The 18874-nt window shown below is 37.1% G+C and overlaps 2 protein-coding genes across 3 annotated transcripts; one reads left to right on the top strand and one right to left on the bottom strand.

Moving 5' to 3' along the window:
* Positions 1-256: 256 nt before the first annotated feature.
* Positions 257-13568, bottom strand: LOC110885141 (E3 ubiquitin-protein ligase RKP). 2 transcript variants are annotated; one of them, XM_022132834.2, is made up of 11 exons: positions 13427-13568; positions 11079-12726; positions 9729-10562; positions 9391-9551; positions 8176-8314; positions 7392-7475; positions 6607-6888; positions 4658-4789; positions 3918-4117; positions 2248-2452; positions 257-709 (listed from the first exon to the last, which is right to left on the bottom strand). In XM_022132834.2, the coding sequence occupies exons 2-11, from the start codon at positions 12576-12578 to the stop codon at positions 419-421; spliced, it is 3828 nt and encodes a 1275-aa protein (XP_021988526.1). In that variant the 5' UTR covers positions 12579-12726; positions 13427-13568; the 3' UTR covers positions 257-418. The 2 variants fall into 2 exon arrangements, with proteins under 2 accessions (XP_021988526.1, XP_021988525.1); XM_022132833.2 differs by having other exon boundaries at positions 13270-13563.
* Positions 13569-17072: 3504 nt separating this feature from the next.
* LOC110881743 lies at positions 17073-18383 on the top strand. The gene has a single exon (XM_022129910.1). It carries the CDS (start codon positions 17073-17075, stop codon positions 18381-18383), a length of 1311 nt encoding a protein of 436 aa, XP_021985602.1.
* The last annotated feature ends 491 nt before the right edge of the window (positions 18384-18874 follow it).

Here is an 18874-nt window from a genome sequence, read left to right as displayed (position 1 = left end):
TTTCAGTTAAATTTGGTCATGTGCTTTGCACATGAGGGCATTTTTGCCAATTCAAAGGTTGCAAAAGCTTTGAGCTGTAAATCTGTCGTTGAACTTACCTTTGAATTGACAAAAATGCCCTCATGTGCAAAGCATATGACCAAATTTAACTGAAAAAACTAACTGGGTTAGACCTAAAGGACAAAACGTGTATGATATGAAAATATAAAGGACAAAACTCGTCAATTTTAAACATAAAGGACAACGCCTGAAAATGGGTATAAAGATAAAGGACAATCCTTGAAATTCATTCTTTTTTAAATAACGATTATACAGCTAATATATTCTATAAGTTTCCACTTTCTATAAATAATACCTCCTAACATATCCAGGCCTTTCCCCCATGTAAACTAAATTTGATTCTAAATATAAAAAAAAATCATATTTCACAAGTTTTTTGAACGACTTCAAGTACTGTTGCATTGCAAAAGAAGCACCTTTCGCAATTGATGAGATGGCGGTTAATGCAGCCAAAACATGAAACATGTGTGCATGGTAAGAATTTGGCATCTGCTTCACAAGTGTAGCATATGCAACACACATTATCATCACTTTCGGTTTCTTCTTTTTGGGCCACCCTCTTCACCAATGTTCTTGAGATGAGATGGCTAGAGAAATCCTCTAGTTGCCTCAGTTTTGTAAGATGAACATCCCCCTTAAAGGTGCCAGCCTGGCAAAGTGATGAAAAAGAATGTCAGAATGCAATAAAGCCAACATACAATAGCCCCTTAACGTGCAAAGCGTACGCGACTTAATTACGCATGTTATAAAATTTAAACCCTTATCACACATAGGTTAAACACAAAATCACACATGAACAAAACACAAAAATCACGCATGAGAAACCCCTAATTACGCATGTGGTCACACAATTCATGCATGAGTAAAACCTAATTACGCACATAGTTATCGATAGCGAATAGCGACAAATAGCGACAAGTCACCTATTTGCTACGTAGCGATAGCGATAGAATAGCGCCCGCTATTTTGTAAATAGCGATAAGGTAGTAGAAAAATTCAAAAATATTTCATATCAAGCATTAAAATATTGTAGCAACTATAATCCAAAAAAAAAACCTTCCCATAGTACCAAAATAGCTAATAATACTATGACTAATAAGCTAAATCATCTAAATCTTCATATTCCGGCTCATCATCATCGTCAACAACGCCATCCAATGTCGGCACAAATTGTTTATAAGGCGCAACATCATTTTCTTCGACTTCCACATCATATTCATCTTCATCTATAGGCTTAGGCCTTGAGCTTGAAGTCGATGTTGACGTTCCCTCACCCCTTTTACTAGCATTTGCACTTCTTCTAGTATAATGCAATGGCTCTCTCGCCCCGATAGCCGTTGCAACATCACCGTATGTCAAATCTTCACCCTCATGAACAAGTGCATTTTCTTCATCCTCTTCTAACCCCTCTAAAGCTCCCTTCAACCACTCATTTGGATCTTGTAGATTTCCATCGTCTAAGATAATTTGGTGGTTGTGTACGCTTCGCACGTTAAGGGAGTTTTGTATTTTAAAATTTTTTCTATACACACACACACACACACACATATATATATATATATATATATAGAGAGAGAGAGAGAGAGATCAACAATAGACACCGCAAAATGACAGGTTTTGTACCTAATACAAAATTTGCGGGTGTTCAGGTGCAAATACATTTAGCTGAATGGGTCGACCTAGTGGGTTTGTGGATTTTCCAATTTAACTCGTTTATTTTATAAATAAAAAATGTGTTTTATGTTGTAATTTAAAGTTCAAACTGATTGGGTACTTTATGCCAAAATTAAAAAAAAAAGAGAAACAAGCATCAGGTTTTATATTCTAAATGTAACTGTTTTATATACATTTGTAAATTTAGTCTTAACAAGCAAAAGATAATATAGTTCGGGTTAAAACAGTGCGTCTTCAAGTCAACACGTAAATACAAAGGCATGCTGTGGCTCACGTGTCTGACATGATTTTCGGGTTCATGTCCTCTTTAGTTTCAACCCACCAACCAGCGAACATGGCCCGTTTAACACCCCTACTCAAAACCGATAACGTTGTGCAGGCTAATATGTCAAAACATAACACAACTTACAAGGTTTAACGCATAACAGGTTGCTCGTTTCTCACCGTTAAAGAAGCTAACACCTGTTTCTATTGGGTGTAGAGAAAAAACGCGTGAAAGTGACGAATACTAACCCAATTGAACTCTAATAGATACTGGAAACCAGATATAAGAGTGTCCGCACAGTCCATGCTTGCAAAAGTGCCCAAAATATCGTTCTGATCACTGGAGTCGGTTACAAGACTAGCATCCAACAAATTCAAGATGATGCCAACTAAAGGCGCCAAGATCATGCCTCTGTTGACTTTTTCTGGAGTCTGACCAGGTCTTCTAAGTGTCCTGTACAACCACAACAAATTCAAGATGATAACAAATAAAATCATGCCTCTTTGGGTGACTTTGAGCCCATATGGCCCATTTACTTTTATTCGAGATTTTTGACTTTACCCATTTGACCCGTCAGAGATAATACATGACCCATTTACTTAACACTAAGATTTACCGACTGACGTCCAAACTGAAAGTGAAATAACTTTATGAGTAAAGTACATGGATGGTCCCTGTGGTTTACCAAAATTTGGATATGGTCCCTAGCTTTCCAAAAGTACACAAATGGTCCCTATGGTTTGCACTTTGTCACACATTTAGTCACTAGCTTTTTCCAAAAGTACATGGATGGTCCCTATGGTTTGCACTTTCTAACGCATTTAGTCCCTAACTTGGACATGGATTTGTTGGTTGGGGACTAAATGCGTTACAAAGTGCAAACCACATGGACCATCCGTGTACTTTTGGAAAGCTAGGGACCAAATCCAAAATTTTGGTAAACCACAAGGACCATCCGTGTACTTTACTCTAACTTTATTATTTGCTTGGTTTTAGAAAGCAAGAGGCACACTGACACGATAGGGTCCAGAACCAAAGTGCGTGGTGTGAGATGCACTGCATAGGCGCAAGGTACATGTATACTTTTTTTATATTTCTCAATAGTTTCTAGCATATTGCGTACCCAAAATTTTAACATAAATAGGCTCTGTATATAAACTAATATATAGAAAACCTACATGTACAAGACGAACCGAACCGAACGTTCATTGAATAGTTCATGAAAAGTTCAACAGGAAGTTCATTTGTGTTCGTTCGTTTAATAAGTGAACGAACACGAACAAGAAATTTTGTTCGTTTAGTTAAATGAACGAACATTAACAGAAGCCACATTCATTCATTTATGTTCGTGAACATTTGGTAACGTGTTCATTTATCTTCAATAGTTCATTAGTGTTTTCAGTTTTTATATTTTATTTAAATGCTTCAAAATTCCAATAAATAAAATATTTAACAAGTATTAGTGTATTATATATTGTGTTCATGAACACTTGTTTGTGTTCATTTGTTTCCATTTGTGTTCATGAACATTAGTTTGTGTTCATGAACATTCGTCGCCTAAATTAACAAACGAACACAAACACGTTCATTTCCTTAACGAACGAACACGAACATAAAATCTCGTTTGGTAAATGTTTATAAACAGTTTGTGAAAACATATATTCCCTTAGCAAACGAACACGAACAAGGTCATGTGCGTATTCGTTCGGGTTGTTTGCAGCCCTATGTACAACCCTAAAAAGCTACATGTGCAGCATCCTGATGCACAAAATCTTCACGTATACAAGAGGCGCGCCTCATGCCTGCGCCTCCTGTATAGTCATCGCCTTAAGCAATCAAAGGCTTTGGGGCTTCCGCCCTATTTAAAACCAAGATTATTTGAAGAAATAAAAGCAAGTCAATAATAGAAGAAACTTACAAGTCAAAGAATTCCGGGTCAGCAACTGAAGTCAAATGATTGAGAACAAAAACAACCAACTCAACTAATCTGCGCAAGTTTGTATCTGACCCCAACAGAAAAGCCTGAGGAATTTCACATGTACAGAACTCTAGTACCCTTGCTAGATTGCTCGAAAGATCAAATATAACACTACATTTCCTCTGCTGAAATTCTATCATCTGAAAAGAAAATGCGCATTCATTTAAAAAAATAAAGAGTAAAATGCCATTTCCGTTCCTAAGGTTCGGCCAGTTTTGCGACTTTCGTCCAAAGATTTGGTTTTCCGCATCTGGTTCCAACAGGTTTAGAATTTTTCCATTTTGATCCGGCTCTTTATCCATTTTTTTCCGTTATGTCAAGGGTATTTTCGTCTTTTTGTTAACTTAAAAGGCAACTCGGTTTTTGAATACTTGTACATTATGCTAAATGCTTGTACATAAAGTGAAAATGACTGAATTGCCCTTAAATTAACAAAAAACACGGAAATACCCCTGACTTAACGGAGAAAAATAGATGGAGTTAACGAGCTGGATGAAAATGGCACGATTTCAAACCTTTCGGATCCAGATGTGGAAAAACAAACCTTTGGTTTGAACGAAAGTCGTAAAACTAGCCAAACCTCAAGGACGAAAATGGCATTTTACTCGAAACTAAATTTGGGCGAGAAGAAATATGTATTTCCAGATAAAACACAAAACGTTTGAGGAAGATCATAATACCTGGCCTTTTTCTTGCATTTCTCTAATGGACACTGAGAATTCCGTCATTGCCCAGCTAAGGGTATTAAAAAGACGATTGAGAAATGCTGAAAATAATTCTTCGTCTTCGAGACAAGCATCGCGTATTAATTTCTGCCAATAATCAAACATAGATGTTAGAATTGACATTAGAAATTGTTTCAGGTTGTATTAAGGCGGCAGTTTATTTCCATTTACTTGAGAGAGAGTCGATTCGGGTTTGGTTTTATCTATAAGCAAATCAAATGGGTCAAACAAATCAAAAGTCGCCCAAATTATATTATACTCTTCTCTTATACAATTAGTAACTTGGGTTACCTCCCTTTTATTGAAAAGTTGCGTCCCTTGGACACAAAAATCAACATGTACCTCTTTGTTTAACACACATACCTCTTTGTTTAATACACAAGCAACCTTTCTTTAACATACATATCCCTTTATTTAACACACACCCCTTCGCTTCTATGTATAAAAGGTTTATACCCCTTTCTTTCAAAAGTCACATCGGTTAAACGAATTAACACCTTACGATGCTTCGCTTCACGTTTAAATGTGCCGCCACAAAGTCGCATCGGTTAAAAACGAATTAACACCTGCTTACGATGCTTTGCTTCACATTTAAATGTGCCGCCACAAAAAATGAAGCCATGTAATTCATCTTTGTGATTACACGTGTCTTAAAAGAAAACGTTGGTTTAGCATTTTTCTTTACAATTGTATTATAATAAAAATAAAAATGGATGGATATATATTGCACGGTTCTTATTTATATATTTAACATTTCTTTTTTTATTACAAACAAATATTCTAATATGCATACTTTATTATATATATATATATATACACACACATACACGTACGCATCGGGCTAACGTAATTTCTTCTATGCGAACTAAGTTACAAAATCAATTTAGTTACACTGATCATTCTATGAGATCAATTATTTGATAGTTAAATCACTTAAAACTTCCTAATTTAGAAGTTCCCACATTTACAGCATACCCACATTCTAACCTAATATAAACTACGACATACTCACCAACGCCATTTTCACCACAGCCATCTACGTCCTCCTGTACAATTCCACCGCCATTTATTCAGAAGTTTTCTTATTTATTCTCTTGTTATTCATCTCCAATCGTTTCCCCCTTTTTGCATCATTAATTTACTTTTGTACCCCTGAACTTTAATAAAGTTATCGTACAGGCCGTAAACTTCAATAAAGTTAGTTTTTCCCTTCTTTGACGACTACACCGCGTACCAGTACTGTACTGATACCGCCGCAACGTGCGGGGTAAAATACTAAAGTTATCATACAGTCCCAAAACTTCAATTAAGTTAGTTTTTTCCCTTCTTTGACAACTACACCGCGTACCAGTAACGTATTGATACCGCCATAACGTTCGGGGTAAAATACTAAAGTTATCATATAGTCCTTAACCTTTAATAAAGTTTCTTTTTACCCTTCTTTGACAACTACCTTACGTGTCTGTATTGTGTGATCGCCACCAGGGTCGCAGCTTAAGAGGGGGGGGGGGACCCCCCGAACTTTTCGCTCAGTAGTGTTATATATGTAGTTTTCGTATAGAAATTTTTGGGTATATACGTTTTCGACCCCCCGGTTCTATAGAAATTTTTGGGTATATACGTTTTCGACCCCCTGTCTTCATTGTCAAGCTTCGCCACTGATTGCCACAACGCGCGGGTAAAATACTAGTTGTATTCTAATGCATAAACCTCATAAATCATTATATGAGAAATAACTTGGCCATTATTGAAATGATATAGCTTTGGTGATTAAAGTTGAGACATTAAATCTATATTAAAAACAAATTATTTTTGGACAAAAAGTGATGTGGCCCAACTCCACCGCTTTGACTTTGACACGCTTTTTTTAACACTTCTATTACGAAACAATGTAATAACTTCACCTGAAAAACACTAGAAGTCGATGAAGACTCTCCATGCTTCGAAGATCCAAAGCCGCAGCCTTTGCATAACCTTAGGAGTATATTTGTTACAGGAATCCACGATCGGTTATCAAATGCTGATAATAATGATGTTGGCAGGCTATGAATTGCCGTTTGGTTGCTCTCGAAAGCACCCAAAAACTCCTTGTATTGAACCAATACAGAAATCGATTGCAGAAGTAGATCTCGTAACTCTGCACTTGATATTCTTGGGTCACGGAAATGGGTAACAACAAAAGTAACCTGAAGAAACACAAAATCAAAAACATTCATTTATGTACAATTACAAGAGTAAAATGCCATGTTCGTCCTTTTGCGATTTTTGTCCAAAAGTTTGTTTTTCCACATCTGGATCCAAAAGGTTTAAAATTTTGCCATTTTCATCCGGCTAGTTAACTCCATCCATTTTTCTCCGTTAAGTCAAGGGTATTTCCGTCTTTTTTGTTAACTTAAAGGACAATTCGGTTTTTTTTCCAGGGGTATTCGGTCTTTTACATAAAGTGAAAAAGACCGAATTGCCCTTTAAGTTAACAGTAAAGATGGAAATACCACCGCCTTAACGGAGAAAAATGGATGGAGTTAACGAGCCGGTTGAAAATGGCAAGATTTCAAACCTTTTGGATCCAGATGCGGAAAAACAAATCTTTGGACAAAATTCGCAAAACTGGCCAAACCACAGAGACGAAAATGGCATTTTACTCATCACAAAATCAGCGAATAGATTTTTTATAGAAAAAGAGACATACAAATGAAGTAAGCCCTTGTTTTATAAACATTCCGGCAGGAACAAATGGAGGATTACTTTTTCTCAGCACATGAAAACAGTCAACCTGGAAGCAACATCAAAGTTACAACTTATTAACTAGTGGGTTACCACCTGCGCATCACGGCGGGTTCGAAACGTATATTCAAAAAAACCACGTTGTGACGGTATATTCAAAAGTCACGGGAAAGTTACGTTGTTGTATACCAAAATCAAGTTATTCTAACAAAGTTACATAAAAACGAATATAAAGATAAGCACGACGGTCTCGCATTGCAGCGGATCGGTTTAAACATAAATAAAAAAAGTACATCGTAATGGTGTATTTAGAGATGAGCGTCGAGTGATGTAAAAAACCGAATAATTTAAAAAAGGTTTAAAATAATGGTCAATTTGATTTAAAAACAACGTTACGAAAACTCACTCACGTGGAGCGTTACGAAACCTTTAAAAAAATTCACGTAACAGAATATTCAAACTCAAAGTGATAACTTTATTAAAGTTCAGAGGTTGTAGTGTAAATCCGTTAAAAATTAAAAATATAACTTTGTTAAAATTGAGGGGCCAAATGTTGAACTTAATAAAGATGAAGGATTGGACATGAAAATTGTTCACTAAAAGACAAAAATGAAACTATTACTAAGCACCCTTAAATGTTATATATAATCATCATAATAATAATAATAATAATAATAATAATAATAATAATAATAATAATAATTTATGTGCAATTAAGAAAAAAGTGAAACTGAGGGTAGATGTTGTACCAGAGTTTCCAAATAAAACTCCGGAACATAGCTGAAAACCAAATCATTTTTGCTAAGAACCAGAAGCAGCTGAACGATCCATATACATGTTGCGTACATCCCCCTTTGTTTCCATCTCGCAAAAAGAGAGACGCGGTACCTACAATACAGACAATCCAATTAAATAAAAGGAGTTGCGTACATTAGAATAAGAGAAAACTTCATATATCTCCGTCTAAATTTGGTAAAACTCATATTTACCCAACAAAAATCATGATATCAAATACCCATTTTCAAATTGATGACACTTGTACCATTCCGTTAAAACTTGCATTAGGATATGAGAGCCTGGAGTGTAAAGAGATAAGAAAAGGGTATGGTCATATTATAAGTTGTATTTAGGGTTGCAAACGGACCGAACGTTCAGCGAACAATTCGTGAACCGGTCGGCGGGAAGTTCGTTTTTGCTCGTTCGTTAATTAAACGAACGATCACGAACTAAAAAAATTCGTTCGTTTAGTTAAATGAACGAACATGAACAGAGGTCCTGTTCGTTCTTTTATGTCCGTTCATGGTAACTTGTTCATTTGTGTTCATTAGTGTTTTTAGTTTTTATACTTTCATCACATACTTCAAAATTCTGACAAATAAAATAATTAATAAGTATAAATGTATTATATATTTTGTTCATGAACGCCTGTTTGTGTTCTTTGTTTTCATTTGCGTTCATGAACATTAGTTTGTGTTCATAAACGCTAGTTTGTGTTCGTTGCCTAAAATTAACAAGACAATTATTTCCTTAACAAAAGAACACGAACTTAAAATCTCGTTCGGTAAGTGTTCATGAACAGTACGTGAACACATATATTTCCTATTTCGTTAACAAACGAACACGAACAAGGTCTTGTTCGTGTTCGTTCGGTTTGTTTGCAGCCCTAGTTGTATTTAATGTAACGAATAAACATGAAGCTTTAAGCATTTTAATTCAGTATATTTAATATTATTTTCTTTTTGGTTGGGTAAATATATGGTATCATGCAAGTTTTTAGGTGTTATATAAAATTGCTCAATAAAAGTTCATGATTTCTAAGTAACTTATGATCATAATTTTTTGGTAGAAGTACAGGTTTTTAAGTGCTGATTATATTTTACGTGCTGACCAAAACATATAAAAGCTCAGATATTATACGATTGCAAAGTACATTTTCAAACTTTAAAAAAAATAGAAATATTTACCAAGCACAAAGGCGCACAGAATCTATAACCTCTTCACGGTAGACACTTCGGGCCTCTTTCAACCGCCTTAATTGTTCACCGCTACTTCGTTCTCTTATTTGTCTATCTGTTTCTTCCAGCTGCGAAATTGAATGCAACTGATGCGACATGTAAGTGGATGCCTGAAAGTAAAAACGACTCGCGTTAGACGAATAACGTACCTGCATACACTAATAGTCACAAAAGCAAACAAAAAACAAATGAAGAAAATAGAAAATATCACAAATAGAGGTGTCAATTTCAACTCATCTACTTATGAATGGGTTGACTTTGAAAATTTAAAAAGTAACAAATTTGACCTGCTTAAAATTCGGTGCAACGCCCAAATGGTACAACAAAAGCATCACATCCAAAAGTTCCTCTTCTATTAACGTTGAGGATGATGAAGTGCTCTCGAATGCTACAACCCTCATTTGCTGCACGGGACGATAACCGAACTCGGAATCTGACTGACCACTGGTACTAGGTTTATCCGCCACGTCATCATTCAAACCACCAGCACTGCACTCAGCCGCCACATGAGCAGATCTCTCCGGAATCGAATTGCAATGGCTCGAAGAAGCTTTAGACGTATATTTAAACGGAATCTTCGAACTTCTTGTAAAACTAACATCCAAACTTAAACAACAACACGGTTTCCGAATCCCTACGTGAGTAATTCTTGTTTCCGGATCCACGTCATCTACACATCCTTCCTCCCACCGAACGAGTTCTGCTTCGGGGTCCACGTTTACGGGGTGTAAATTAGCTAGATGACTGTAGGACCCACCGAGTCTCGGGATTTCAACTCGGTGAGGATCGTTTTTCAGAATAAGTGGAAGTGGGAAACTTTGTTGACCACCTTTGTGAAGAAACCCAATAGTGGGCCCGCCAGTAGTTCCCGAACCCATCATCCAGCCGCACCCTCTCATTGCATACCCTTCTGATAAGAAGTGAAGTATAACCGTGAACAAAGATACGAGAACCGAGTTGCTTGATACGCCAGGTGGCGGTATGTTGCGATCCGCTCCCCTGTTTCGTAATATAATGTTTTGTAAAAATGTTCGGAAAACAGAGCCGGGTAATTGAGCGGGTGTGACAGATGGAATGAATTGCATCACTAGGCAACACAGGTCCCTATGTTTCTCCTCAATCTGCAAAAGGGGTCCATAAGTGCTGGATTCATAATGTTTTATATAACAATTATATTCATATAACTTTTTAAAATCTGTTGTTATATGGTGAGCTATGCAGTTAATATCGGTGATATATCACCGATATATCGGTTATCGGTCCCCATGTCAAAATATCGGTTAGAATATTGGCACCGATATTATCGGCGATATTCACCAATATCACTGATTTTCCCGATATCAGTACCTTTCTTCTTAGTTATACCATTCGTTTTTCTTCTTATTGCTAGTCTTAGTGTTTTAAGTCTTAATAGTTAATTGTTAGTGTTAAATTGCTATATATATAAATTCTGCATGAGATTAAAATTACCGATATCCCACCGCGATAACCAATATCTCAAATATCGGTCCTTGGCCGATATCCGATTTTTTAGCGCATTAACTGCATAGATGGTGAAGCCCTTATCTTAACACTGACTACTCTAGTAGAATATAATTAATAACAGAAAATAGCATATGGGAAACAAGAAACCAAACCTTATCAATTGCTTCAGTCAAAGTTCTAGTGGTCAACATCATGCTACTTAAACTAAAAATATCTTCACCTGAACCAGGCCACCATACAGCAGGTATCATACACTGAAGATCATCCTTATTTGGGCATCGTTGAGATAAAAACCCTTCAAACAAAATCTCAAAATCTGACATCTTCCACCAAACAACCATCAAATCTTCGCGCCTTAACAGGTGGCATACCAACGCAAGATATGGATACGAACCCGTATATGGACTCTCTTTTAAGACTACAGATGCAGTCTTACAACGATAAGAAAGAGCAGATAGAAGGTGTTCAAACATCAAAGTGGACCCCGGGAACGTGAGTAAGACGTCAACAACCCTATCCAAGCTTTCATAGTCATGAGGTACATCATCCTGGAACACATCCATGAGAAACGACAAAAGTGGGCCCCAAGTTATGTATTCTACACTATCAGGATTTGCATCAAGAGAAGAAAACAACTCCATGCAAATTCCATGAGAAACAGGGTTATATAGCTCGTTAGCAGGCATAAACCGTTTTAGCCTTCTTAGTTTTTCCATAGAATTATAACCGCTTTTCTCCCCCCGCAACATATTCGTCAGCATTGAAAAGCAATGAAGCAAATGAACTGCTAACTTATTTGTAGATGGTGGGATTTGAATCGGATGGAAGTCTTGAATAGGGTATCTAAACGGGCGAGCCCCGAAATTTAAATCACACCGTTCACCTTGAGAGAGGGAAATAGCGGGATAATATCCTATCCCAGGAACCACTTTCCGTATTCCCTTAAATGCGGCGCCAAGCGAAATACCGTTTCGGTAATATGAAATCTCGTCAATTTCTAAATCTATGCAGCAACCAATGACATCACCCGCGACCCATGGCTGACCATATGGGTCAGCATTTAGGTTCCATTTAATGACCCGGTTCCCATCATATGCATATGAACCATCAGCGTCACCGACACCTGTGTGTTCTTCAAAAGAGCAAGAAATAGTAGCCCACCCGAGCTGTTGCAAACCAGCGGTTTCTAGAGTTACTTCATACATCCATTTACCTTTCCATACACACGCATTTGCTCGTGCACTGCTGAATACCCCATGGCTTTCAAGTAGCAAAGGAGGTTTCATAAGTTGGAACTCACCACACACACTTGATTCATCAATTTTAACAGTGTAAGATCCGGAACCGTCAACAATAGCAGACACTCCTTCTCTTGGCGAATCAATACTTAACAACGTTTTATGATACTTCAAGTAATTGTTCTTTATAATAGCACAAATCACATTAGCATCAACTTGACATGTCAACGGATTAATCGTTTTATACGGAAGGTCAAATATGTGTTCGAGGGTCCGTTCAAGCGACTGCTCACCAAAATCACTACAATACGAAATGAGGCGGTTTTCCTGACCGCTCTCTTTCCTTTCTTCACCATCCAATATCAAAGCTAAACCAGACGCAAGCCCGTTTACCCGATGGTTGTCATCAGCCATTGGTAAAATAAAAATCAAAGCCACACAAAGTGACTCCTTTATCACCACCAATAACCTTACACCTCAACCGTCAGTTATCGATTTAACAACCACCATAGAACAATAACAGGATTTCAAAACCTTAGAACATGAAGCATTAAATTTCACCCTGAAAATTAAATAACAGTGATCAGAATACACAATCCAAGCACATACGTCACAACCAAATTCATACAACTTATATAAGTAATGATGGCATGAAATTAACAAATAACTGATGAATATATTGAAAGAAAACTCTCGTAAAAACACAAATTAACATATTCTTATTGCAGGTTTACGTGTTGACCGTCAAGTACAGATTTAACAACCATAAAATAACAAAGCATAAAATAACAACAGAATTGGAAATCTTAGTAAATCGCTAAATAAAGCATCAAATTTCACCCTGAAAATCATATAACAGCAATCAGCAAACAGAATCCAACTTTCATGAACACACAACACAATAAATTCACATAAATTATATAAATTATATTATAATAATAACTATAATGAGGGGAACTTAACAACATGAACAGTAAAACTAAAACATGTAATGAATATATTTTTTTTTAAGGAATTTTTTTTTTTTTTTTGAAATAAAACTAAAATTTAAGGCTTCGTTAAAGTTATCTAGAATCATACGTAAACACTAAATCAAACAACTTACGGATCATGAAGCCGTGAACGAAATCACTGCGTACGAAACACGTATCGGCTTAATCGTGAACAGAGTGCAGGAATTTGAATACATCGGAAAGCAGAGATGCAGATTTTGGATGAATAATAATGGAGAAATTGGTGAAATTAGGGTTTGGAATATTGACCTGTGCCAGAATTTGGGAAGTGAAGGATGAAGCAGCTTGACTGAAATTGAAATGATAGAACCCTATTTGATTGTTAACCGACACGTGGCGGTGAAGTTCATCGATCAGGTGGCGGCTTCATCCACCGTTCTGCAATTTCGCCAAGTCACCATTGTTGTCCCCTTGTCAAATTTATATAACTAGGATTAAGACCCGCCCGCGTTGCGGCGCGGGTACATCGCAAACATTGAATGGATTAGTCCAAACGTTATATGATGCATTAACCATATGAAACCACGTATTTTGACGTATCCAGTTGAACTCAATATAACTTGTATAAGCATTGTGATTCGATCAAACGTAAAGTAAATAAAATTCATATCGAACAATCATAACGTATTATGTGTGACCCAACTCATACATAAAAAATGTAACAGGTATAAAGGAAAATCTGACACATGTAATCGAAAGGGATTAATTAGAGTTTTCGAATAAAAGGGAAAAAAAAGAAACCACAATTTGACTCTACTCGGTTCGAAACAAACTTTACGAAACATACATAAAATAAACACATAAACATATTATATTTGACCTGAATCATTTCCCAAAAAAGTTTACGTCGAAACATAGAACAACTTAAATTTATACTGAAACATACATAAAAATATGCACGTAAAAATGGTTTATTTAAACGAAAACGTATTATATTTGACCTAGAGTTGTTTACAAAAAAAGTTTACGTCGAAATGTATAACAAATCATATTTATACCACCCGTACATAAAATATGCATGTAAAAAATAGTTTTTAAGTAAAGAAAGTATAAGGGTAAACCGAAACAAAATATTAATAAAAAATTTAATAGGTTAAAAACGTTCGTGAAAATATTTATACCACACCGGCATCGACTCCCAACATCGGAAAAACTCGTAAAAATAAAATAGATAAAATGGAAAAAATTACACCGAACGAAAAATAGACTTAAAATCGTTGAACCACGCACACCCGTTACAGTGTGTTAATGCGAAGTAATTAAACAGAAACGTAAAACGTAGAAAATAATAACTTAGTCGATCAAGGACCCGCCCGTTGCGGCGAACTTGTCAAAAGGGGGAAAATGGACACGTTGCGACGGGCCTATCAAATTCGAAAAAATAGAGTAAAAAACGTTGAACCCCACGCTACGACGTGTTAACTCGCAAAATTTAGAAAGAAACGTAAAACGAAAAACTTGCGAAAGATAAAAAATATGAGGGACCAAAATTGTATATAATAAAGTGTTGGGTTAAATTATAAAAGTTGAAAAATTTTGTGTTAAAAGTAAAAAAATTAAAAAGGGTTAAAATACAAAATATGTAAACACTTGGGTTAAAAGTGAAAAATCAAATTTTTTTTGAAACTCACCCTAAGCTAGGAGTACAACTCCTAATGCACAAAATAGTTGCTAATTTATATTGTATAAATTGGTTTTACAAGATATTTTTTAAGGGCAACAACACTTTTTTTATATATATAAAGAGCTGGCAACAAACTCGGGGATAACAATAGCCTCTCCGTCTTCCTCTCTAAATCTCCGACCGCCGGCGGCTCGACGAAGAGGTGTTCTTTGGGTTAGTGTGCGAGGTCGCTAGTTCCTGGCTTGACCTCTCATCCTAACTCCAATTTGGACCGATTCCATTCGCCTTCCGGGGTCGGTCTCCATCTCTTTTTTCGCCCTGTTCTTTTCTGGTGAGTAGTCTTATCGCCGGTGGCTCGACGATATGAAGCTGTTCGGAATAGCGTAATAGGATTAACGTGTTTCCCATATCGCTTGTGGATCTAACCTATCCTATTTCTCTATCTGGATTCATCTTTCTGTCCATTCGCTTTCCGGGTAAGATCTATCTCTATCATGGATGGGCCTTGGTTAGACCCTCCCCATTTGAGGAAGAAAGGTAATGTTAAGAGTCGCAATAATCTCCCCAAGGAAAATATAACGAAGTTCTTCATCTCCAATTTGCCTGACGGGTGTAGGCCTTGGGACGTAGCAGATTTTGTGAGACATTTGGGTGAAGTGGCTGGAATGTACATTGCCAGAAAGAAGGACAAGGAAGGCAGGAAATTCGGGTTTTTGAGTCTCAGGAATGTCAAAGACGTTAAAGACATGGAAAGGGAGCTGAATAGCCTAAAGATGGGGGGTTTTCGCCTTCGAGTAAACATAGCTAAATTTGCTGAAGAAAATATGGAATGGTGGGACGTGGAAGGTCAAAACAAAAAGGATGATACCATTACCTCAAATCATAACCCGGGGATCCGAGGTGATGGCGGACGCAATTCTGGATATGGCAATAACGAAGGATGGCTAAAATAAGGTATTTCGTTCAAAGATATGGTGAGTAAAAGTAGTAGTGGGAGTAGAGAAGATTCAAAGACTAAGGAGGTGGAGGTCCATAGTGAAACGGCGGCATTCTTCGATCTCCAAGGTAGAGCTGTAGTTGGCAGAGCTATCGATTTATTATCTTTGAGGAAGATGTATAATCTGATTAAGGAGGCTGGGTACTCCGATTTCAAGATTCAATACCTCGGGGGACTTAGCCTTCTCGTAACGTTCGATGATGACATTGAAGCGGCAGATTTCTTATTGGATGTTAATAAGTGGAACAAATGGTTTTCGTCTTTAGATATGTGGGCAGGCCAGTCTATGCAGTATGAGAGGGTGGCATGGCTTAAGTTCCACGGCTTGCCTCTCCATCTTGCTGAAAACAAAGTTTTCGATGATGTTGCTGGATTGTTTGGAAAAGTAATTCATGGTTCTCAATTGTCCTTGTCGGATAAGGATTTGTCAGTTAACTACGTGGGTATTCTTGTCGATCACGGTAAAAGAATTGAGGAATCTATTGTTTTAAAATGGAAGAACAAAAAATATAAGGTGTGGATAATCGAGGAGAGGGATGAATGGGCGCTGGATTGTGTATCGGAGGAGAATTCGTCGGAGAGGTCAATGGATGAGGAAGAATTCCGGGGACCTCAGGTTCCGGAAACCGAAAAGTCGGATGATGATGTCATTGGGGAAGTATGTAAGTCCCAGGAAGCTTCGGCTGGAAACGGGAGTCCCAAGGAGAATGTTTTTAATATTAATGGGGAGAAGCCAAGTGGTTTTTCGAATCCCCAAGATGGTGATGACAGATGTATTCTGTTTACCTCGATCTCTGGTAATTTAAATATTAAAAAGAAAAAGCCATTTAATATTTCTAAAGATAAGCACAAGTCTGTTCCAAAGGGGTTAAGCCTAGAAATATTAAATAGGCCCAACAAAAGGGCTCGGGTTGATATGGAGGATATTTTCGACAATTTTGGTAGATTGGGCCGGCCAGTTGAAGAGATGTTGTTGGGGAATCAGACTTGGCCCGTGAGACAGAAAAATTATTTGATCCATTGTTTGATCTGAACTTAAACGGTACCCCTCTGGAGGAAGGAACTGAAGCTGGTGGTAATTTCAGAATGAATCATCAGTCTCAACTCCCCAGGGGCGAAGAGGATCCAGTAGATAAGGATATCAGTGGAGAGGATGTGTTGAAGGAGATTGACGCTACGGTGAATTTAGGAAACAGAATCGGGGTGGATCTGAGGAATCATTGCAATTTAGTAGAGGAGGCGATTGGGAAAGAAGGTATCAATGTTGTTTTATCATGAATTTTTTATCTATTAACGCTTGTGGTATTGGGGGGGCTGGTAAAGCCGGCTGGATCAAGGGTCTTAAACAGGAACACGACATCGATTTTTTGATGATTCAAGAAACTAAAAAAGAGGATATTTCTAGAGTTGGTATTTCTAATTTTTGGGGAAATAAGGATTTTGATATGGAATTTGTTAGTTCGATTGGCATGTCAGGAGGGTTATTGTGTATTTGGGATCCGGTTTTGTTCGAAGCTTCTTCTTTTGTTAAGAAAACCAATTTTTTGATTGTGTCGGGTAAAATCAAGGGGAGCGAGTTGATTCTAAACGTAGTTAATGTGGATGCCCCTCAGTCAGTGGCAGCAAAAAAGGATGTGTGGTTTGAGTTATCGAATTGTCTGGAAGATCTCCCTGGCATGTGGGTAGTGGGTGGTGATTTCAATGCGGTCAGGGACCCTAATGAGAGGAAAAATTCCAAATTTAATAATTCTTGTGCGGCTAATTTTAATAGTTTTATCTTCAATTCGAGGCTCCGCGAATATGACTTGAAAGGCTGTAGATTCACTTGTGTTAGAGGAAATGGAAGAAAATTAAGAAAAATCGACAGATTCCTGGTTTGCTCAGATTTTTTTAATCGATGGCCGGATGCTACTTTCAGGGCCCTTCCGGTTAGTTTCTCGGATCATGGTCCTATTTTACTCATCTCCCAAATGAAGAATTTCGGAGCTAAGCCTTTTAGAGTATTTAATTCATGGTTGGAAAAAGAAGGATTTAAGGAGTTGGTGGAAAAATCTTTGGATTGTTTTAACATCTCGGGTCCGCCTGATTTTGTTTTAATTCAAAAATTCGCGGCTATTAGAAAAGGGATAAAGGAGTGGAGAGACGAAGTAAAAAAGAAAGAAGGGGAGATTTCTAGTAGAGCGTTGGAAGAATTGGAGGATTTGGAGAAGTGTATGGAGTTTAGATCCTTATCGGAGGAGGAAGAGTGGGCATTCTTGGAAAATAAAAAAGTTCTGTTTGAATTTGAGAGAAATAAAGCTTCGGATTTGAAGCAGCGTGCTAGATTGAAGTGGGCTCTTGACGGAGATGAAAACTCTAAGTTTTTTCATGCTCTGGTCAATGTTCGTAAAGTGGTTAATGGTATTGCGGGTCTTATCTTGGAATCGGGTTGGGTCAATAAGCCTTCGTTGATCAAGTTCGAAGTCATGAAATTTTTTAGATCCAGATTTACGGAAGAGGTTTCCAATACGCCGGTTTGGATTGTCAAGGTATTAAGCAATTATCCGATTTGGATAAATCTAGTCCTATCAGGTCGTTTACCCTAATGGAAGTTAAGGAAGCTCTAAAAGATTATGGAGATGATAAAGCTCCGGGGCCGGATGGTCTAAACTTTAAGTTCATAAAAGCCTTTTGGCATCTCTTCGAGTCGGATTTTATGAAAATTTTTGATAACTAGGATTGCGACCCGCCGCAATGCGGCGGGGATTCTTTAGTTATAACTAAGTCAATCTAGGACGCGCACGTTATGTTAAACCTGTCAAACGGGGAAAAAATAGATGATGTAAAAACATTCACCCACACACACACGTTGCATCGTGTTAAGTCGCAAAATTTAGAACGAAACGTAAAAACGTTAAACCAAAGATGCACGTTGCGATGTGTTAAGTCACAAAATTTAGAACCAAGCATAAAAAGAAAAATTTGCAGAAAATGAAAACTATAAAGGACCAAACTTGAAAGTAAAAAAAAGTTATGATTGCAAAAGATAAAAAGTTTTGGGTTAAAAGTAAAAAAAACAAATAGTTTTGAGTTAAAA

Source organism: Helianthus annuus, chromosome 15 (assembly GCF_002127325.2).
Source record: "Helianthus annuus cultivar XRQ/B chromosome 15, HanXRQr2.0-SUNRISE, whole genome shotgun sequence".
NCBI lineage: Eukaryota > Viridiplantae > Streptophyta > Magnoliopsida > Asterales > Asteraceae > Helianthus > Helianthus annuus.
Note: the sequence above shows the minus strand (reverse complement) of the source record. Positions and strands in the feature narration are given on the sequence as shown.

Bases quoted from the DNA above. Each gene is read 5' to 3' on its own strand.
- LOC110885141 (XM_022132834.2), bottom strand. From the start codon at position 12,578: ATGGCTGATGACAACCATCGGGTAAACGGGCTTGCGTCTGGTTTAGCT. The intron at 9,552-9,728 runs GTCAAATTTGTT...TTTTACTTTCAG, and splicing joins TTGCACCGAATTTTAAGCAG to GCATCCACTTACATGTCGCA. The intron at 710-2,247 runs GTTAGTATTCGT...TCACTTTGCCAG, and splicing joins ATCTATTAGAGTTCAATTGG to GCTGGCACCTTTAAGGGGGA.
- LOC110881743 (XM_022129910.1), top strand. From the start codon at position 17,073: ATGAATTTTTTATCTATTAACGCTTGTGGTATTGGGGGGGCTGGTAAA.